This window comes from Castor canadensis, chromosome 11 (assembly GCF_047511655.1).
Source record: "Castor canadensis chromosome 11, mCasCan1.hap1v2, whole genome shotgun sequence".
Classification (NCBI taxonomy): Eukaryota; Metazoa; Chordata; class Mammalia; order Rodentia; family Castoridae; genus Castor; species Castor canadensis.
This window is the reverse complement of record NC_133396.1, coordinates 100,978,690-101,001,180: the sequence shown is the minus strand read 5'-3', so window position 1 is coordinate 101,001,180 and position 22,491 is coordinate 100,978,690. Positions and strand designations below refer to the sequence as shown.

The following is a 22,491-nucleotide window of genomic DNA, read 5'->3' as shown; positions in this document are numbered from 1 at the left end:
AGACATTTATGTAAATAAGGACTCACTGTCTCCTTCTCGGGGTCAAATGTCTCTTTCAGGCTTTCAGCTTCTTCATCTAAACCATGGGTAGCAGCTGTGAGATAGGCCAGGGACTCTGCAGAGAAAACACTGTGGTATAGGTACGTTTCAAGTTGCTGTGGTATACTCTTCCAGGGTATACAGATGACTCCCTAGTGATTCCTGTCTCCTAGTATTCAAGTGTTTCCATATTACTCTTCCTAATGTGGGCTAGACTTACTAACTAGCTTCTAACGGACAGAACATGGCAAGTGAAGAAACGTCACAGGGAAAATTAGCTGATGATGTGGCTTCTCTCTTGGGTGTCCTTTTGGTCACTTGCTCCGAGGGAAACAAACCAGTATCATGTTGTAAACTACACAAGGGAGAAGCTAATATGGCATGAAGAATCAATATGGTGCAACAATGCTGTGTCTCAGACAACAGGGGGCAAGGACCTGAGGAATGCCAACACTCATGTGGAGTGAGTGTGCAAGTATATTCTCCTTTAGTTGAGCCTTGGTATGTCTGCAGTCTTGGCCAATACCTCGATTGTAGCCTTATGAGAGATACTGAGCCATAGCTAAGCCATGCGCTAAATGTGAGGTAATAAATGTTTTTTTTTGTTTTGTCAGCACTGGGGTTTGAACTCAGGGTCTCAGGCTTGCTAGGAAGGCACTCTTACCACTTAAGCCACTCCACCAGCCCAAATGTTACAGTTTTAAACTACAAATTGAATATCCTTCATTCAAAAATTGGACCAGAAGTGTTTTAGATTTTGGAGGTTTTCATATTTTGGCAAACATTTGCATAGGCTTTACTGGCTGAGTATCCCTAATGTGAAAATCTGACATCCAAAGTCAGAATTTTTTTTTTCCACTTTAACTATAACTTTATTTTTGAGGTTATCTCTGGAAAGGGCCAAGGCTTTTTTTTAAAGGTTTTTTAAAATTGTTTTTATATTTATCCATGTGTTTACATTGTTTGGGCCACCTCTACCCCTCCCCCACCCACCAGAGCCTGTTCTGCTCTCTTGTTCTCCAATCCAAAATCAGAAATTTTTTTGAGCATCAAAATCATGCCAATACTCAAGAAGTTTTGGATTTCGCAGCATTTCAGACTTTGAACTTTTGAATTAGGAATGCTCAACCTATACTTAAGTTTTGGGACAATTTGTTATACAGAGTTAATTTATAACTAATAAAGGTGCTTATTTTTAAGATCTATCATCAATGTTAATAACAACTTAGGAATCATTCCTGATTCCTCTCTATCACACTCTACATCTAACACTTTAATAAGTCATATTGGTTCTACCTTCAAAATATATCCCAAATTTGATCATTACTCACCCCTCTGCTACTAGCACCTTGGTCAAACCACATTTTCATCTTTCTTGGTCTCTAATGTGTCTCAAAAGCTAGCATAATGCTTAGTATATAGTAAGTTCTCAAAAAAACCCAAACAAACAAACAAACAAACAAAAACCTCCTTTATATGTGAAACTTTCAGACTGGAAATAAAGAATAAAAATGTAATGGCATCCAACCAATTGTATTTACTAAGGTACAAAACCTCTGATCTTCCCTATGACTATTTTCCTAAGGGCAATGGCCAAACTGAACAAAGTCTGGCTGCATGCATCTTCATATGGCTTAAGAAAAGCTGAGCATGATATGAACATGTTTGTTTCTCCTGAAAAAAAAAAAAAGGACAAATAAAGGGCAATCCCTCACCATTATATATGAATAACTCAACGTGAAGAGAAAATACTTCCTAAGGACCCAAAAAGAGCTGGCAAGTCCTGGATAGATACTTACTCTGCCCGCAGTTCTTTAGGATCCGTACTCGCTCTGACACGTCACCCAGATAGAGGGCATTCTGATAATGGCCACTCATGTCCTTTCGGATCTCAGCTGCACCAAGTCAATGAAGACACCAAGTTAGATTTTCTCAAGTTCTCTCTCCTCTACTGTCTTCCTCCATCCCCCAAAAAGCCCCTTCTTCCCATCATTAGTTTTTTGGACCTCACCAATCTTCATCATCTTTCGAAGTTTCTCTAGGTTGCCAGTAATGAGGTACAGGAAGGAAAGTTTGTCGAAGTTTTTGGTTCGTTGATAGCACATTTCCACAATCTGGTGGTTCCCCTGTAGCAGGGCCACTTCTCCCAGTTTTTCCCAGCAGTTCTTGTCATCTAGTGCTTTGGCTGCTTCCAGAGCAATCTAAAGAATCCCCAGGGTCAGGGTTAATAGGATACTGTGACAGATACTATGATTCAAAAGCAGGGACTCTACAGTGAAGGCATTTGCTTCTAAACTTGGGAAGTTTATTCTAAGGTGATTCTTATACTTTTAATCACTCCTAGCTTTCAGTCTATTTCTATCGAGAATCATATCACATTATTTTCATCATACTCAGAAATTTACTTTCACAATAAAATCACCTAGCAGTTGCTGATTCCAGAGCCAGTTATTGTTTAACTACCTTATTTCCCATCTTCTAGGTATGAAGAGCCACAGAGACTTTAGGAAAATTAAAAAAAAATAATAAAGGAAATAAATTCAAAACTGGAGAAACAACATTCCCAATCTCTTTCCTCCTCTGGAAATAATGCCTGTACCCTTCATGCCTCAATATTTGGTAAGTGTTCCTTCATTTAAGCAAGATTAAGTGTCAGGCTGGGCGCCAGTGGCTCACACCCGTAATCCTAGCTACTCAGGAGGCAGAAATCAGGAGAATCACAGTTTGAAGCCAGCCCGGACAAATAGTTGGTGAGACCCTATCTTGAAAATACCACAAAAAAGGGCTGGCGGAGTGGCTCAAGGTGAAGGCCATGAGTTCAAGCCCCAGTACTACAAAAAAAAAAAAGATTCCTCATCTAAGCAAGATTAAGTGTAGACATAATGAGATTTTTTTTCAAACTTCATATTATCTTGTTTCTACCCTAAAAGTTACTTTAGTCTGAGAGTAACGATGGAAACACTGTGGCAAAAGCAGAAACAAGAAAAAGTAGAACTAGGCAAATAACAGGAAGATGGCTCAATCTAACAACTAAAAACATCCCAAATCCCATTATCTGGCTAAAGAAGCAAGTTCAGAATAATGCCTTCCAAATGCCACCCTAACCCTCTCACCTGCTCTAAAAGGATCTGGGACTGAATATCATATTCCTCTCACCTCAATGTTTCCACACTCCAGTGCCAGACTAAAGCGAGTTTTTTCATCCTTAACGAAATGTAGTGCCACTTCAGGATAGCCCTTCTTTTGGAGATAAGCAATGATGGACTGGCCTACTAGTTTGGCATTCCTCACCATGTGGAGTACCTGGGTTGGGTGGGCAGGAAGCAGAGATTACTTACAGGAAAAAAGAAGTGGTGCCTCTCTTAATTCTCCCAATGTGCTTCCTCACTTCATACCTCATCGTATTTTCTGTTGATCAGGGCCAGCTTGAATTTGAATTCAGTGGGATCAATCGTGAGTACCCGAGGACGACACTCCCTGTCTAGGCAATATACATTGTTGCCTTTCACCCGTGTGACATAGATGGGTAAATCCAGAGTTCGGATGATCCCGTGGTCCCTAAAAATAGAGGGTAGAAGGCACAACTTTAAGTGAGGGGGGAAATCCAGCCTGTGAAAAAATGAACAGCCTAGGACACAGCCTTTATCTTCTCATTACCTTTCTGTCAAGTACCAGTTAAACTATGGTATAGAAGGGAAGTGATTCAAATTGATTTCATTCTTTTGAACAGTGGGGTGGATGATATCTTTCTTTATAAGCTATTATTCTAAGGACTGAGTAACAAAGGTGACTACAGTGATCAGACATAAAAGTTAAATTCTAAACTGTGATAATTACAATAAGTAGGTCACTATGAACGGTCAACTCTTTCCTTATAAACTATAAGTAAAAGTAGAAGTAGATATAAAGAGCTCTGACACACAAAGAAAAACAAAATATTTTGAACTGAATGATAACAAAGATCATAAATTAAAACTTGTTGGTATAGTTAAAAATACTGAAAATTAATGGGTTCTACATGCATATATTAGGCGAAACTAAATATTAATAAGTACCCAATCTCAAAATTTTTACTGTTCTTTTTGAAGTTAAGCCAAATAGAATAAAAATTAAGATTAAAAAAAAAACAAAAAAAAACCCACCAAAAACAGAGAAGTCAATAATGGCCAAAGTTCATTCAAGATAAACTCTTCGCAAATAGAAATAGCCAAAAAAAGGGAACTTTAACAGATAAAGGATATCCATTAAAATATAGCAAGCTTACATAATGCCAATACACAGAAAGTTCACCCTCAGAAAAATAAATATGTAAGTATGTGAAAGAAACAAAACTTATCACTACCCACAGATATTATGATTACTTACACAGGAAATACAAATAAATTACTAAAATTGATGAGAGTATATCAAAGTCCCTGAAAAAAAATTGAAAAAAGAAAACCCTAAGGCTGAAGGAGTGGCTCAAGTGGTAGAGCCCTGCCTAGCAAGGACAAGGCCCTGAGTTCAACCTCTAGTACTGGATTTGGGGGGCTGGGGGGGGACCAATTGTATTTCTTTTGGTGGCACTGGCGTTTCAACTGTTTGCTAGGCAGGCGCTTTTATCGCCTGAGCCACTCTGGCAGCCATGTATTTCTGAATATTTGGAAAAATTAGAAAATTAAATGGATGCTCATCATTTAAATGGCATTTAAAATCTATCAAGTGCCTAATAAATCTAACCAAAGAAATGTAAGATTTCTGTAGAGGAAACTATATAACTTTATTAAAAGACACTTCAGAAGAACTAAATAAATCAATATTGTAAAAATGATAGTTCTCCTTAAATTGACATACAGATTTAATACAATCCCAACTGAAATCATAAGTGTTATGATCTATTACTTTTAAATGGAAATAGAGGGGGTAGGGATCAGCAAGGATAAGCGGGGAAAGGGATACTGGGGTGCCAGAAACTTCTATTTCTTGACTTGGGTGGCAGTTACACAGATGTTCACTACATAACTTATTCACTCTTTATGTATTTATAATTTATATAAGTTTCTACATTTGGGCTATATTTCACAACTTAAGAGTTGAGAAAAGAAAAAAAAAAAAGACTATTCTGATGCTTCTAGCACATATATACCAGATAAGGCTTTTCCATGATGGAAATTGACAGAGAACTTCAGTTATGTCTCTTGAGACAGGACAATGAGTCAAGAAGCCACCTTCTCCCACTTGGTATCCCAGATAATTAACTTACCCAGTGGTGACAGCATATTTGATGTGGTTGCTTGTGGTATAGATAAATACCCCACTCTCATCCCAGGCCCCACTCTTGACACGAATGTTCTCATGAATGTTACATAGAGCATCCAGTTTTCGGTTACAGATCACAATGGCTGTAAGAGACAAAGGGCACAAGGCTCTGTTGAATAGAGTGAGTGCAGTAGACTAGCAGGGATAGGGAGAGGGAGAAAGTGGGCTCTAAAACAGGGCGGATATAATGAAAACTTACCATGTTTTGCCAGTAGTGCTACATGAGACATGTCTGCTGACCAGATAACATATTTCACTTTGGAAATATTCACAGATGCCAGAGTCCTGAGAAAGAGAGACAAGGGCAAAGATGGATGGACCTGATACCCTTGTCTCAGGCTATGACCTATGTCTTTTTCATTCTCCAATTAATGTAAACTCCAATTTCTCAATGTGTTATCAAATGAAGATTCCCTGTGTAACAGTTCAGTGACTTAAACATTTTGGCTCACATTATGCAATTCTCTCTTCCTCAATCCCTTGCCCCTTATTCTCTTGTATTATTAGAGATTTACATGTATCTGTTCTCACCACTAGACTATAAAGTCTTTTAAATACAGGAACTGTGCTATTCATCTCTGTGTCCCTCTCATTTTAAAGCCTGAGAGCATTCTTTGTTCACTATAAGAGCAGATAAGTAAGCCTCTTGTTACATGCTAGTAGGTATGTGCAGGGTAGAGAATAACCACAGAAAAGGAAAAAAAACCCAAAAACACAGTGGCTAGAAAGATTCTTAAAAATTATAGCACAAGAGGTGGTCAAGCCATATAGTCAACTCACTTAGGGGGAAAAAGGCTCCTAAATGTGTTTATTCTCCCCAACTACAAGCCTGTCTAATTAGGAGCATCTATCACATTACCGCTTCTGCTGTACATCAAAGAGTGTGATGGAATCTGCATCCCGAAGCAGGAGGTTGCCTGTGCCAGCATAGAAGATCTCATCACAGTTGGGCACCTGTACCTTTTTGGTGATCTCATTCTTCAGATTCTTGATCAAAAGCTGAAATGAGTATTAAAGGTGGGATTAACAGAAGTGTGTATATGAGTATATGATGACAGCTAATACTGTACCTCATCAATTGTTCCTTAACTTCAGTAAGTATTGTTTCCCTGTCCAAGTCAATCACCTATCAGGTAGATCAGTCCAAGAAACTTTCCAGGGTAATATCTTTTTATTTTTTTTGGTGATACTGGAGTTTGAACTCAGGACTTTGTGCCTGCAATGCAGGCAATTCTTCTTTTTGAGCCACACCTCCAGGCCTCCCCCCATCCCCCTTACTTCAAATCCTGTGAAGTCCAGCTAAAGTCTGAGTTTTTCAGTCAACTAGAGAGAGAAAATACTACCTCCTGGGCATAAATTTTTGTTAAATATGTTCTTGTGAGAGCTTTGCTTATCTTGTGCTGGACCCTATTACATTCCAAATACCCATGGAAGTAGTAGGACAAGGAGGGAGACTTACTGCTAACCTAGCCAACCTACTTAAAATCTGATGCTGATTTTGGCTCCTTACAGTCAAGAGTGACTTTAGTATGGTTCTTAAGCCTACAGCTACAGTGATAACACCCCAATCAAAATGAAGCCTTTTCCCTAAAGGATTTAATGTAGACCCATGGATAGAGTTAGAGCCAATACATGAGGATCACAGGTGCCCTGGGAAGAATAAGGAAAAAAACAGTGCCCTTTATTCTGCAACATAGAGGGCACTGCTACCACACTCCCTAAACTGATGTCCACTTTTAGTCTTAACTCACCGAATGCATCCGATCTAGGACAGCAAACCGATTTCGAGCAACCCAAACGGCTGTTAGGCCTGAGGATCGTTTCCCTTCAGGTGCTAAGGAGAACAAAACCAAAGGGCGGGAGCATGTGGTAAGCCACTGGCAGGTGACAGAATCAGGTGCCAAGGAGCTGCCAGTCTTATTGGCTGCCATTTTGGCTTTGCCAGTTCAGCTGCTTCCTAACTAATTCAGCCATAACCTGAGGCTATTGTCAAGTGACTTTTCCCCACCAGTCCCCTCCAAACTCCAAACCCCACCCTTGCCAAGGCTTTTTTCTCTAGGCCAAGTGGTTGCATTTCAGCCAACACCATGTACTGGCAGAAGGGCTGCCCATCTTGGGAGGCAGCACACTCTATCAAGCTAACGAGCATGGCCTCCCTGGCCAAGCTGTAGCACAGCAAGCAGCCTGTCAATGTTGTAGGACCTCCTATCTAAACAAGCTGGAGTAGAAACAGAGCCCCCTCTCCAGGACACAGCTGTTCAGCTGCATTTAACATGCAAAATGCAGGCCTCCTAGTAAGGCAGGGTAGGGCAGAACACTCCCAGATAAATCCTGACAGAAAAGCACTGTGCTGGACAGGACTTATCACCAAGCCATTGCTCTGTAAATGTCAATCCACCATTATTATCCTGAAGAAAGTTGCAAAATGTTCCTTAGTGCTGTGGTTGATTAGAATTTTGAAGCGGACACTCTGAGAAATTTGTAAAGGATGTGTTGAAATGTTCTTTTATCTATTGTGCTAATAGAAAACTGTACAGAACATGCTGGCCAGCCTTGCCTTGTACTTCTCTGGAACCTGGAGTGGAAGGCAACTTATAAAACAAATTATTACCACAACCAATACTACCATTTTTGGGTGCCATACAACCCTAGCTTCTGCTTTCTCTTTCTTCTTTTTGTTGCCCATCATTGGCAACAAAGGATAGAGAACAGAAAAGTGGTAATAAACAAAAGAAAAATTTTAAGCTCTTACTAACTATAATCAGATTTGGGGAGAAAAAAGAAGGGGGTGGGTTAGGAGGAACCAAATCACAAGATCTAATCAGAAAGGCTTAAGTGACCAATTTGTGAGGGAGACTTTGATTTATGGATATCAAAGACATATAGGTCTTCTCTTTCACATGATTACATTTAAAGAGTCAATCAAGCTGGGCATGGTGGCTTATGCCTGTAAGCAACTGGGAGGCAGGAGTATTGAGAGTCTGAGGTCACCCTGGGCTATATAGCAAGACCCTCTGGAGGGAAAGGAAAAGGGGAAATAAGGGGAAAGGGAAGGGGAGGGAAGGAAAAAAGAGAAGAAAAAAGGAAAGGACCAGACATGGTGGCATATGCCTGTAGTCCTAGCAGTGAGAGGTTGAAGAAAAAGGATCACGAGTTCAGGATCAGTCTGAGCTACAAATAGAGACCCTGTCTCAAATTTAAAAAAAGAAAAAAGAAAGTAAATAGTATTAATAGAGCTAGAAAAATTTTTCTTGCGCCTGTGGAGATGGAGTCTAAAATATCAAAACATGCTAATAAAAGGGGGGACCTGTGGAATAAACCTCTGAGCTGGTAATGTCTATAGACCCACTAGAGGAAGTGCACTGAAAGGAGCATAAATGAGAGTCAAATCCATTCTGAGAATGTTTTGTCAGCAAGTTCTAATAGTAGGGATATTAACAAGGGATGGTGATGATGAAAGAGGTAGGCAGGGGTCTCAGCTGGATTCTGGGATCCCAGGTGGGACATGGGGCTGTTAACAGCCTTATCTTTTTGACATGCAAAAGGAAGCAAATCGGATCTGGATATGGATGGGAGAGTATAAATCCCTAGTCCCAGGATGAGACATTGCAAGATTGGAACTACATTTTTAAATAAATGAAACTACCAGGGTGAAAGTCATATCAACTGACAATAAACTAGGATAACATGCTGTGCTGCAAGAGAAAATGGAGAGTTTCTAATAACCAAATTATAAAATATATATATCTAGCTGGGGTAATAAAATGGAGATGGAACATGAATATTTCACACCATGGTTGCCTCTGATGCAACTGTCAGCAGCACCTGCCAATAGACATGAGTGATGTGGCCTCAGCCTGGGGATGGAATGTGAAAAACTTAAAGAGGAGTTATGTTATTGGTAAGGAGAGCTGGAAGCAGAGTTGCATAGACAAAGAGAATGCCTACCATCAGGATTCTGGGAGTCGGCATCTTTGGGGATGGTATATAGATCATAGGTACTATTCTCTAAATTGCTGGCTCTCTGTAGAAGAAAAAAGATAAATTTAAATGTTAGTGAGACACACCCAAGACACCAGCTTATTTTGACAAAGAAAACAGTTCTACTACACTGACAACAATATGAAAGCTTACTTTTGTCACCCTTTCCCCACAGGGTATTTGAATATTTTCATATCTAAGGGTTATAGGGCTCTTAGCCAAACAACTCAGCACTGGTATCATTTTATTTTCTTTATCCTCTAAAGATACAGATATTATCTGAATAAAAGCAAGGATTGTTCTCTGTCCTATAAATTAAAAGACTAAAAACCTGATATTCTGGTGCCTCATCTGAGTACACTTGTCAAATTAAAAGTCTGTTAGAAAGAAAAAAAAAGACATCAAACAAAAGATACTAAAGAAAACTGACAGGAGAATTTGGGACTGTTAAATATTAAAGAAGGACAAAATTAAATCTCAGAAGTTACATGGGGAAAAAGAGGTTTTCATTCTTTTTAATTAGGCCAACATGGTGCTAACATTAGAATATCCTTTTTGTTTATTTTAAAGCAAATCGTGTGGCAAGAAACAGAGAGGGCTTTGGTGACTATGAAGGCAACTCTACTGGGGTGATGGGGGAGACCGTTTCAAAACATAGTTCTTCTATTTTCATGCAGGGGTAGGGATCAGCCTAAGCATCTCCTCTGTACAGGAAATAGCTGTAAACATTCTTTTTCTTTTTTTTTGGCAGTACTGGGGTTTGAACTCAGGGCCTCATGCTTACTTGAGCCACTCCACTAGCCCCCATAAGCATTCTCTTCAATCACTTACTCATCCTGAGGTTTTGTTACGTTTAAATGCCATTAACCTTAGGAAGGATCTAAGTTCACAAATGCTTAACTCTTGCAAAATGACCATTAAATAGCTTTAACAAGCCATTAGATTTCCCAAGGGCATAAAATACCCATGGAAAATGAAGAGAACCTAGGGAGACTCCATAGGTTACTTACTGTACACAGTAGGACTGCATTTTCTGCTGGATTGTATGACATATTAAATACAGGAAACTTGGAACCACTAGAGATACAGAAAAAGGAGAAAATAGGGACTAGGTTTAAGAACAGAAGCAAAAAAGGAATTACCCCTTCATCTCATACATATCCAATCTTTCATAAGTACTCATCACTTTTATAATCAGGAACAAAACCGAGTAAGTATTATATTTTTCCTCCTCCTTTCTTTAAAGCTTGGGAACTTACAGTTCAAGAAAACAAACCCTAGTTCAAGTCAAATTATTCAACAGAAGATAGTGTTAGCATTCATTGTAGTGAATGGGATTGGTTCTGCTTGGGTACAAATTCCTATACATAATTTCAGTTGATATCACAGAGTAACATGATGTAATCCATCTCTGGCTGGTCTGTCTGTCCCTGGGATTGTTCACATAAACTCATCTTTTTATTGTAGTGATGCTAGAGGGTGGTAATTAAACCCGCATGCCAATATCTGCCACCATGAATGTTTCAGCATGCTGATGCAGCTGGCTTTCCAAAAGGACAGTTCCTTTTGCCAGGCATCTCGGAGGTTATCATTCTTCAGTTTACAGTTTTCGGAAACATACATTCTGGTTTAGAGTTGTGTGCATTTTGCTGGAAAGCAAAGCAAGAGTTACAGGAAACAGTAACGCTTGTACAAACCTCCATTATTTTACTTGTCATCCTATAGTGTAACCATGTAGGTCCACTATATTGTACCACTATACTATATACTATACCATAAGTTTCCTCAAGGCAGAAATGCCCAAGAAACGTAGAAAGGCCTGTCACTCTCTACCAAGAAACTTTTTGCAAAACATAGCAGTGTAATTTCCTCCCTACAGGATCACTAGCACTCTCAACAGGGGAACTCCCATTTTCCTCATGAACACCTCCTTAGTTTAAAGGCTAAGGTTTAAACTGAGGATGCTCTCCAGTGGAGACTGCATCAGTGATAGGAGATAAGATCCAAAAGACTGTTTAGAAGGAAAAGTCCTGTTTGTGGGCAAAGTATCATGGTAACAGATGAAAGGGTTTGGAAAGAGGAAATAACTCATATTCACCTCCGCAACTGCATTACAGCTACATCTTTGGAGCTGTTGAAATCAAGCTGACGTAAGAATCGGTCCTTGACATAATGCAACATATTGCCATGCACGGCATAGGCTGGCCGTTCCCGTTCCAGCTTAAACACAATCATGCCACCATCATGGCCTGGAGACAGGGAAAAGAAAGAATTAGCTGTAGGCAAAAAAGAAAGTTGGAAATAGGAGACACACAAGGATAAAATTTTTTTTTTTTCGGGTGCAGTGCTGGGGATCAAACTCAGGGTCCTGCACACGCTAGGCAAATGCTCTTATCATTAAACTACATCCCCAGTCCTTACTTATAGATGAGGATTATACATGAGGCTAAAAGAAGACAAGACACATGCTATGGTTTGGATATACTTTGTCTATAAGATTTCATGTGTCAGAAGCTTGGTGTAGTTACGGTGGTGCTGAGGTGGTAGGATCCTGAAGAAATGCGGACTAGTGGAATCTGATTAGATCATTAGGGAGTGCAGCCTCAGAGAGATTAACATAGTTCTCTCTCAGGATACTGGTTAGTTCTCTAGAGAGTAGATTGCTCTACAAAGAGCAAGCCTGATCCGGAAATCATCTGTTGTCCTGTCTGGCTGTGTGAACGCTCACTCTTGTCCACACTCCAACTATGACACCACTGCCATATTGTGACCCAGCCAAGGGTGTCCTCTCTAGAAGATAGTCAAGGCTACCCAATCTTGAACTTTCAATCTCCAAACTGTAAGTAAACCTCTTTTCTTCATAAAGTACCCAGTGTGAGGCATTTTGTTATGGCAACAAAAACCAGACTAATACAACACCTAAATGCATCCTTTATTCTCCTAATTCTTAGAATCTTTATTCAAATAATTTTCAGTGAATCCTTTCTTAATACTATATTACACAGCCACATTTAGACACACCTTTCTGTGTATTCCCCTAAATTCCATACAAACCTGTTACAGTACTTATCATCCTGCTATATAATCAGTTAGGCCTCTCACCTCTACTATGTCATGTGTTCTCTAAAGGCAGAAATTATAATAATTTCCATCTTTCCCCAGACCCTGGCAAATAACAAGAGCATAAAAGTATTTGCTGAAATATTGTTAGTTTTTAAAGCCTTTATGGTTGCTTTTTTTTTTTTTGGTGATAATGGGGGTTGAACTTAGGGCCTTGTGCTTGCCTGATCAGTGCTATACCACTTGAGCAACCCCTGACCCCCCAGCCCCTATAGTTGCTTTAAAAACATGTTTTGCACTTTTCCTACTAGTGTCATCTATCCCTTAGAAAACCCTTACATTCTTGTACTCCTACTGTCTGCTCTCCACATATAAACCAGTCACTTCAGTGCCCAAAATTTTCCAATGGCCTTCTATTTATTCAGAATGAAATATTAAGTTCTAGCCATCACCTTTATGATAACGCAAAATCTGGTGGTCTCACTTCCTATTACTTAGTCCCTTATTTACTGTATTCCCACTGGCTATGAGGCTCCCATAACACACTAAGTACTTCCCTGTCATCCTACTATGTGTTCTTTACAAATGATGTTCTCCCTTTCGCATTCCCTTTTACTTTTCTGAATACTTGGTATAGAGTAGCAGTTCCTACACTTGTTCCTCTTTATCCCCCTTACTTTTGCTTAATTTTTCTTCCAAACATTTTTAATCACATATTACTTTATATATTTTGCTTTTAGTCAATCTCTCCTAACTACAAATAAAAGCTCCACAAAGGCAGGGACTTTGTTTTATATACTAATTTAACACTAATACCCAGAGTAAATAAAGCCTGGCACTCAATATGTATTTGCTTAAGTCTCTAGCTTCTCAGTCTGAGAACTCTAAGTGAACAGTATTAACTTCCTAGGAGCTCCTGGGAGCACATCAAAGAGAACAAACTTTACTGTTAAATGAATCTCGGTAAAGAAAGAGTACTAAATTCATGTCCCAGTATGGCCAAAAAAAAAAAAAAACAAAACCAAAACACCAAATGAAGACATAGCACTAAAGAATAATAACTTACAAGGTGAGAGGACAAAAGAAAATCTTAATTAAGTGACTCTGAGAACTCTATTTCTCTTTGTCATCCTACTGTGCATTTATTGGAGACAAAGCTAATAAAGAATCACATTCAAATCTTATGAACTTTGAGCTAAAGCAAGGAAAAAGAGAGGACATAGTTCTTACCTGCTGCAAAGAGGTTAAGGTTGGGGTGGGCAGCTAGAACCCAGAAACGATCATGGTCCCTGCGGAAGGTCTGAACCCCAGTCCTAAGAAAGTAAAAAATATTAATGTGATGTGAATTTTCAGCACACGACATACAAGAATATTGAATAGTAAGTCCACAATCTTAAAAAGATTTAAAAAGTAAAGCAGGGGACTAGAGGATGACTCAAGTGGTAGAGAGCCTGCTTTGCAAGCAGAAAGCCTTGGGTTCAAGCCCTAGTACCACCAAAAAAAAAAAAAAGTAAGTCAGAGGCAGTAAATGGCATATTGTAAGTAAAGGTATTTATCATGATAAATTATACCAAGGAATAGAAAGAGACTTTAAACTGACCGTATTATTTTGACATGTCAAATCCCCCCATCCAGCATAATTTCTTACTATACTACTTTCATTCCGTATTTCTTAACTTTCCTAGCTAAAAAAATTGGAGGTGGGGAGAGCATTTTTAAATTTAGAGAAGAAGAGAATACATGTGAGGATTTCTGATAGAAAATTAATAAATGTTGGCTGACCTCTAGATCTCAAGTTTTTATAATATGTAACTTGATCTTTCCTACATGTTAAAGGTAATGAGAGACAAAAAGAAGTATTCTAGTTTTTTTTGCCGGTACTGGGTTTTGAACTCAGGGCTTTGTGCTTGCTAGGCAGGCGCTCTATCACAGTTAAGTCATACCTCCAGCCCTCTAATCTAATTTTAAAATCTGAGAGTAAGCAGAGAAAGGGGCTTTCCCCAGGGTTTGGTCATACAACATGGTAATTTGCTTACCGCTTAGACATATCCCAGACTCGAATACTCTTGTCCTCAGAATTGCTAAGGATCAACTCTTGGCGAGGGTGGAAGACAGCACAAGACACATTGTTGTAATGGCCCCGGCAGGTGTCAACTTCCCATGCCTTTGATTCTGAAATACAAAAAGGATTAGGCTATCAATTTCCTACTATAGTACTGGGACTGCAGGACTGTGTCACCATGATAGACTATGTATGATATCCTCTTAATCAAGTGCTAGGTACTAATACAAAATACCAAATTGGCAACTTCTTCCTAATAGGGCAATTTTCTTCCTTTAAGTCTCTTGATTTTTTTTTTCCCTGTGTTTGAGATGAGGTCTTGCTATGTTGCTCAGGCTGGTCTCCAACTCTCAGGCCCAAGCAATCCTCCTGCCTTGGCCTCTGGAAGTAGCTGCAACTTCTGTGCATGCCACCCTGGCTCCAAGTTTCTTAATCTTTCCATGTGTCTGTTCTTTTGTTCCAATTCTCCCATTGATTATAACACCTCTACTCCATCATTGTTTTTCTTTTATTTATCCTGTTTTATTTACCCTGACAGCATTTGTCACTAGCTGCCATGTTAGGACTCCAAAAGAAGGAAGCTTTATCTGTTTTAATACAGAAGTAGATATTATTTGTCAAATAAATGTATGAATTTTTACTCTTAACTGGGTTCATGCTCTTCAAAATCAGGATACTACCACTGAATAAAAGGGAAAAGGCAATTTCTATGCTCCCAGGATTAGCATAAAATAATCACTTAAGGAAATAATCACTTAAGGAAGGAAAGTAGGACCAAGACCAAAAGACCTGGCTACTTTACTTTACTTTGCTGGCCAATAGTCAATTTCTTCAGTATGGCATTACATTACTGGTTCACTTACCATTCATACGCCAGATCTTCACTTGTCGATCATCTGCCCCAGATACAATAAGGGGCATAGTGGGGTGGAAGGCAGCCCAGTTTACTCCCCGATCGTGACCCTATAAAAGACAAAAACAGTTCTTCTGAAGCACCTTTATAAACATTACTCAAAACAAATCAATGAACCATGAGTTGTTATAAATGATGTCTGATTTACTACTTATGTGAAGAATCTATGCCACTGTTGGGTTTTTTTGTTTTTTTGTTTTTTTAAAGGTTGGTTATTTTATTTTATTTTTTCTTTTATTATTCATATGTGCATACAAGGCTTGGTTCATTTCTCCCCCCTGCCCCCACCCCCTCCCTTACCACCCACTCCAGCCCCCTCCCTCTCCCCCCTGTTTTTTGTTTTCTGAGAGAGTATGAGGAGTTACACAGGGTTTCACTATGTACCCCAACTGGCCTTGAACTCTCAATCATTCTGTCGCAGCTTCCTGAGCATTGGAATTATAGGTGTGTGCCACCACACTTGGTTCACTATAAAGTTTTGAACATTAAAATTACCATGTCAATCTACCCATCATCACTCCAAATTCTCAGGGGAATTTCCAAATATTCTATCCTAAAATTCAAACTCATTTGCATTTAGGATATCCTGTCTTGTTTTTTATGGTCTACAAATATCTTATTTCTCCAAATATTTATTAACATCTCAAGTATAAAGATCTGTTTATAAATTAATGCAGAAGTTCTCTTGGTCTGCTATGCTTTGGAGGACCCCCAAAATTGTTTTAGGAATTATGCAAGATCAAAACTATTTTCATAATCATACTAAGACTTTATTTGCCTTCTCATTCTTACTGTCCTGAGAGAGTACATGATGGGTGATGATGTCAGTGTTCTGACAGCTAATGGAATGTACACTAATATATTTCATGTCTTAACAAGTTCTTGGTTTTAGGCTGGGGTTATTATAGCTCAGTGATAGAGCATGTGTTTAGTATGTGCAAGGCCCTGGGTTCAATTTCCAGTGCCCCCAAAATGAAATGTTCTGTTTTCATTTAAAATATAATTAAAATTGACAGATATAATCCACATAAACAAAAACTCTGCATCCTCAGTAAATTTTAAGAGTATAAAGAGATCATCAGACCAAAAAGTTTAAGAACTGCTGATTTAAAGATATCCTACACCTTATTTCATACTGTGACAAAATCATGGATAAGGCAGTTTTGATTTAGAAATTTTTTTTGACAGGTATCATGGATTGCTTAAAAGCACCTGTGTTTGGGAGTCAGTCAGACAGATCCAAGTAAATGTCCTAGTCTTTCCATTTACTAAATACATGTGGACTTTGGTAAACTGCTTAATTTCTCTAAATCTCAATTTTTTTCATCTGTAAAATGAGGTTAATAGTATCTACTTCAGCAGATAGCTGTGAGGATTACATTTTTTTTAAATTTAGAAAAACTTATTTCTTACCCTTATTTTTTTCTATTTTTCTACCATGAACAAGTTATTTATACAAGGTTGTTTTCTATTTTTGGCAGCACTGGAGTTTGAACTCAGGGCCTGCATACTTGCTAGGTAGGTACCCTTACCACCTTAGCTACTCTGCCAGCCCTTTTTTGTGATGGATTTTTTTCGAAATAGAGTCTCTCAAACTATTTCCCCTCAGATCTCTGCTTGCTGAGTAACTAGGATTATAAGCATGAGCCACTGGCACCTGGCTACAAGGTAGGCTGTCAGTAACTTTTTGATTAAATTTCTCTCAAGAGGCTTGAGAATGGGTTCTGCTTTGGGATGGTCAAAGAACCTAGGCCCAGCTTTCTTCCTTTCTCCCCACTGGATTTATAGGTGACATGACTGTCTCTGAGGGGACATGTCACCTTTATTTCTTTGTTGGCTGATTCACAGCTCTATTCCCTATGCCGCAAATAGTCCCTGGCACTTAATAAATATTTGTTAAAGGAATGAAAAAATGGACAACATGTTGAGACTTTCTATTACAATTCAGCCCATACCATCCACTGGCTGTAGAAATAGGTACCTCTAGTACGTGCTTCACCACCGCATCCGTAGTTCCAAATAGATCAACCCCAGTTATTCCTCTCACATCCGACTCCACTGCTCCAGGAGACAAGTTTTTTTTCCTTAGACCTTTAAAGGAGTAAGGAGTGGGATGAAAGATGCAAATGTAGTGTTATTAAAAAAAAACAAAAAACACCACCACCACCAACAAAAAAAAAAAACCACAATAGAAAAAGCACAGAGAGGCACAGTGACAGACCAACATCAAATGAAAAAGGAGAAAAGAAATGTAGAGAGACTGAAGAAAGAAAGAGTTAAAGAGCTCCTACCTATACTATCTTGTCTCTCAACACTTAATAGACTCACTACTATGGGCCAACCTGAACTTCTGACAAAACTAACTTCTTCAACAAATCTTACCTCAAGAGCTGTCTATTTCAGGTAATGCCCATTTTCCATTCTTAAATGTTCTTGAAATGTGGTCTCAAATGGTAAACATTTTATTACCCCTTTCAACTTTATGAAATCTGTAACAATGTTTTCCATCATCTCAAAAGATTTTAAAAGAAAAGCCATTGGGGGGTTGACCATGGTTGAAGGTTACTCAAATTGGAAACTTTGATGAAACTTATAGGAATGTCACAAATGGGTCAGAGAAACTAGAGCTATCAAGTACAAAACAGCCATCTGATTTAGAAGATACTATAAAACAATGCTATAAAAAAACACAGTATATAAAAAGATACCATGAGAAAAAGTATAGCTATACTTTCTACTTGACTCTTGGACAAGGCAAAGGACAATTAAAACTGTCATAGCCTTTCAATTTCTTGTTTACAAGACTGATTTTGCCATTAAAATCTCTGAAAGCTGGCTTCAGTGGGAGTAATTAGCCCATCATTTGAAAACAATAGACAAAAGACACCAGGATAAGAAGGGTTTATTGTAGAGGATTCACATTTATACCCATCTTTAAAAGTTGACTATTATAATTATGTAACAGTACTACCTTACATTTGATATAATGCTTGTGGTTTTCAAAGCACTTTACCATACGTTACATGATTTGATTTTGATAACAACCCTTTGAGATAGGTAAGCATGTAAAATTGTACCAGTTTATAATAAGAAAACAAAACTGGAACTAAAATACTATCTTTTGAAGTATTTGGGGGAGAAAGTAGAGGATGAAATTACCTTGCATTTGTAAAACAAAACAAAACTATAAAAGACTATTGGGTTTATATATTTCGATGATAATAAAACCTACCATTGAAAATAAAAACTAAAACAGCTTCAAATCTAAAAATTTGGCATCTGTAGGGAAATAAGTAAAGATAGGTTTAATGATTATTTATATTCATTGTTTTAAAATCACATTATATATTTTCTGTATAATAGGACCTTAAACATCAGCACTGGGGAAGCAAGAGCTTAAATAGCCATGACAGTTTTAATTACCTAGTCTCCTGTCCAAAATGAGCATTTAGACAATAGGTTTAGAGACATAAAGCTAATGCTTAAAAAAAAAAAAAATGTACTGCCCTCAAACTTCATAAATTCATTATCACAAGGATGCCTCCTTTCACTTATTTTGCTTATCCCTTTAATAGGATCTGTCAACTTTTTCTAGTGATTCTGGTGTATGAAACAAATTGAAAGAAAGATACAAAGACAGACAGCTGTGAGGAACTTCACCTCCAATAAGCTTCAACGAACACATTAAAAGGAAAGCTGTATGACAGAATGGAAGCCTTTGTGGCACTTGCCTGTAATGATTCAGGAAAAGGGGAAGGGCGAAACACACAGATGAATAGTGACAGGCAGTGAAAAGACACTTACAGAAGAAATATTTGAGGCTTCGACAAGCTACTCACTAGGACTGAACGACAGATGGAAAATTTCTACAGCAGCTACCCAAATCCAGAGGGAAAAGAGAACACTCTCAGAATGGACCAGTTTATATATGCCTCCCAATGGGAACCAGGGGAAGCAGTAAAAAGAGAGGGATGAGAACAGGATTTGGCAGCATATTAATACTTTTTTAGTGGTCATTTCAAAGAATGAGCCTGAATTACATGGGCTTGACATGCAAAGCTGTAAGCACATTAAAAGAATTTGTCAGTTTATTTGGAAGCTTAAGTTAAAAAAGTAACCTATTTTCCACAGCTAGGTTTTAAATATATTCCCTTTTAAACAAATAGTTTTTACCAGCCTAACACAAAAGATTTAGGCTATGCTAAGCTTCATGTGGCTCAATTCTCATGGGATAAGTATCAAGAGGCAGCTTTTCCTTTAAAGATTTCTATATTCTCTTGGTGCTTACCTACCAGCTTAGAAAATATTCCTTAAAAAATAAATAAAGAGACAGTGAAAATAATCAGAATTTTCACCAGTCCTCTAAATAAGCGGTTAGACATTCCCTTATTCAGAAGTAAATTTTCACTGGTGGAGGGGCTCAAGCAGTAAGTGCCTGCCTAGCAAGTGCAAAGCCCTGAGTTCAAACCCCAGAACTCAGAACTTTCTCTTTTAAAAATATTAGTCCTGGTCCCTAACAGATCTAAAAGTCAATTACTCTTCCTGTATTCAGACTTATTAGTACCAAAGCAAAAATGAGTTCTACTGAAGAGTATGCTGCTTTCTAGAAAAGGAAAGAGTAAATATAAAAGTCTAACCCAAAAGCTCCTTCTACTTGATTAAATACCAAAGCATCTCCTTCCACTCTGGTTAAGGGTTTACTTGAAGCCAAGAGAGTTGTGAGCACAGAAAAACATTTAGAAATGATAAAGAGAGCACTAACATTAGTACAGCAAGGTAGCACAAAATTCTCACTACAATATGCAAAGTATAGCAGTGTAATCTTATTATGTAGTAATCCATGCAATTCACACATTCAAACACAAGTATAAGCCCCACTGACAGGTTATACCGTCTCCTCTCTCCTTTGATCTAGGGTCCTTAAATTTGATGCAAACATATTTTCTACCTACAAAAGGTGAAGAAAAGTATTTCTTGCCTTGAAAATTTCACGATCAACAATGAGAACACAACCACCTAACTGCCCCCAACTTTTTTGGTTTTTTTTTTTAATTAATTTTTTAATTGATTTCTTAAATTGCTTTAGCTAGACTACAAAGAACCCGCTATCCTAGGATCAGGTAGCACAAATAGTACTCTTAGAGTAGAGCAATATAATGCCTTTCTCAACCCAGTATTCTGGGGAAGAATTAAGCCTAATACCTAAAAACATCTGTTTAGGTATGAAACAAATTAACTTCTCTATAATCTAAGGTAGTATTACCTATATACTTTTCCTGGAAGAAATGAGAAAATAGTCACTTAAAGTACTTTTTGTAGAATTTAATTATCTCACAGAATTTGGGTTGGAAAGGTTATTCTAAACAATTGCTCTAAACAACTGGAACAGCCTGCTAGCATCCACCCTATTAGGCCCCTATATCCTGAGACAGAGAGGGTGCTTTGAATGTGTGCACAGTGAAAACCCATGGGAAGCCAAAGCTAGGTTACTAGAAGAGTAGATGCTAAGCTCCCTGGTACTGCAGTGAGGAGAGGGCACAGGCTCGTAGTGCCTATGCCTAGCTCCTGCTGCTGGCATGGCTGGTCACATCTGGGTGTACATCCAAAAGCCTAGTCGTCTGACGAAAAACTGCAATGGCTCAGCCCTAGAGTACAACTGCCCTATCTCCAGTACAATCTTGTTTACACTCTGCCTTTTAATTCTAAGTCTTTCAAAATTAAAGACAGCATGAGGTAGAGGTTCTACTCTCCAACTGCCCTCTCTGTACTTGGCTTGTTTCTATGTTACATGAATTTTAACTGCTATTGCAATATCCCAGATGTTGTATCCAGGAATCCAAATTTTCAACTTGTTCATTAATGAACACCAAGTACCATATTCCCCAGTCTACAACTCTGTAAGGGAGATGGACAAAGTTATCACTGTAACTTACAATGTAGAAGGGTGACTCCTTTATTACAAAAAAAACTGGGCAAACACCTGTAAGGGTTTTCCTTTTATAGAATGAAACACTAGTTTGTAGTCTAGCCACTGACTTTTCAGAGAACTCAATCTCCAAGAATTTCTAAGGCAGCAAGTAGAGATAATGCAGTAAGTGATAAGGAAATGTAACTGGGCAGAGTCGAATCATTTAGAGTCTCATTTCCTTATTCCAACACAAAGCTCTTCCATCTCATAGGTATAGTCTTTAAATTTTCTAGTTAGCAACTTCTTTGATCTTCTCTATATAGCATCTAAATCCTTGTCTAAAATCATGATATATAAACTATGAAAGAATTATGCTAATTCTTCAAAACCTAAAAATTATTTTGGGTCTTAGAATTCTGTCTGACTATTAAAAGATATTCTAGACATAAAAGTCATAAACTCCCTCCCATCCCATGCTCCATACACTAGAAAAAAATCTAATAAAAGGATTTTCTTATTCTATATAAGGTAACAGAATCTATGAATCCTCTTTCCCTGCATTAATCTATTCTCAAATTTCTTTTTCTAAAGATATATTCTTTTATATTTGAGTGCAAACCTTGACTCTTAATCAAATACCCAAAAAGTATATAGATTTTTAGCTAAAAATTTTAACTAAGTTAAAATTTATTCAACTCAAATGAATTTTCTAGAGTAACCACTTTTCATAGAAAATACTTCTAACACGAAGATCTGACAAAGCAGATCCAATACCCTCAGAAGCAAAGATGCTATTATATGTGAATGGAATACCGTAAGGTTTTCTATACTAAACCAACCACCTTTGCTGTTTTAAGCAATTGCAGTTTTATGCCAGACATGACTAGATTGGTCCCCTGAACTTGGGCAGCTCACCAGAAATATCCCAAACGCGTACAGTCTGGTCCAGGCTAGCTGATACAACCAGGTCTTCTGAGGGGTGGAACTGAGCACACATTACATAATGGTTGTGGCCCGTTAACACACTGCAGGGAAGAAAAAAAAGACAATACTAAATTAGAGGTGGAAATCAACAAACTTCAAAGCTAAATACTTTTTGCTGTTTCTTTTTTTTGGCCATACTGGGGTTTGAACTCAGGACATCAAGCTTATTGTTCATACTCCCAGCCCTTTTTTGCTTTAGTTATTTTTCAGATAGGTCTGCTATTTTTGCCACCGGGCCAGTTTCAG

The 22,491-nt window shown here is 38.2% G+C and overlaps 1 protein-coding gene across 1 annotated transcript in view; it reads right to left on the bottom strand.

The window, feature by feature from the left end:
- Copa (COPI coat complex subunit alpha) overlaps nt 1–22,491 on the bottom strand; it is a 36,956-nt gene that overhangs the window by 6,195 nt on the left and 8,270 nt on the right. The window contains exons 6-22 of the mRNA XM_020168537.2: nt 22,177–22,286; nt 17,335–17,444; nt 15,304–15,403; nt 14,415–14,550; nt 13,609–13,691; nt 11,417–11,567; nt 10,329–10,395; nt 9,286–9,361; nt 7,089–7,171; nt 6,197–6,336; nt 5,537–5,622; nt 5,282–5,420; nt 3,435–3,597; nt 3,196–3,342; nt 2,051–2,240; nt 1,839–1,934; nt 27–115 (exon numbers count right to left, since the gene is read on the bottom strand). Coding sequence (XP_020024126.1) covers nt 27–115; nt 1,839–1,934; nt 2,051–2,240; nt 3,196–3,342; nt 3,435–3,597; nt 5,282–5,420; nt 5,537–5,622; nt 6,197–6,336; nt 7,089–7,171; nt 9,286–9,361; nt 10,329–10,395; nt 11,417–11,567; nt 13,609–13,691; nt 14,415–14,550; nt 15,304–15,403; nt 17,335–17,444; nt 22,177–22,286 — 1,966 coding nt within the window. The remainder of the gene's footprint in view (nt 1–26; nt 116–1,838; nt 1,935–2,050; nt 2,241–3,195; nt 3,343–3,434; nt 3,598–5,281; nt 5,421–5,536; nt 5,623–6,196; nt 6,337–7,088; nt 7,172–9,285; nt 9,362–10,328; nt 10,396–11,416; nt 11,568–13,608; nt 13,692–14,414; nt 14,551–15,303; nt 15,404–17,334; nt 17,445–22,176; nt 22,287–22,491) is intronic.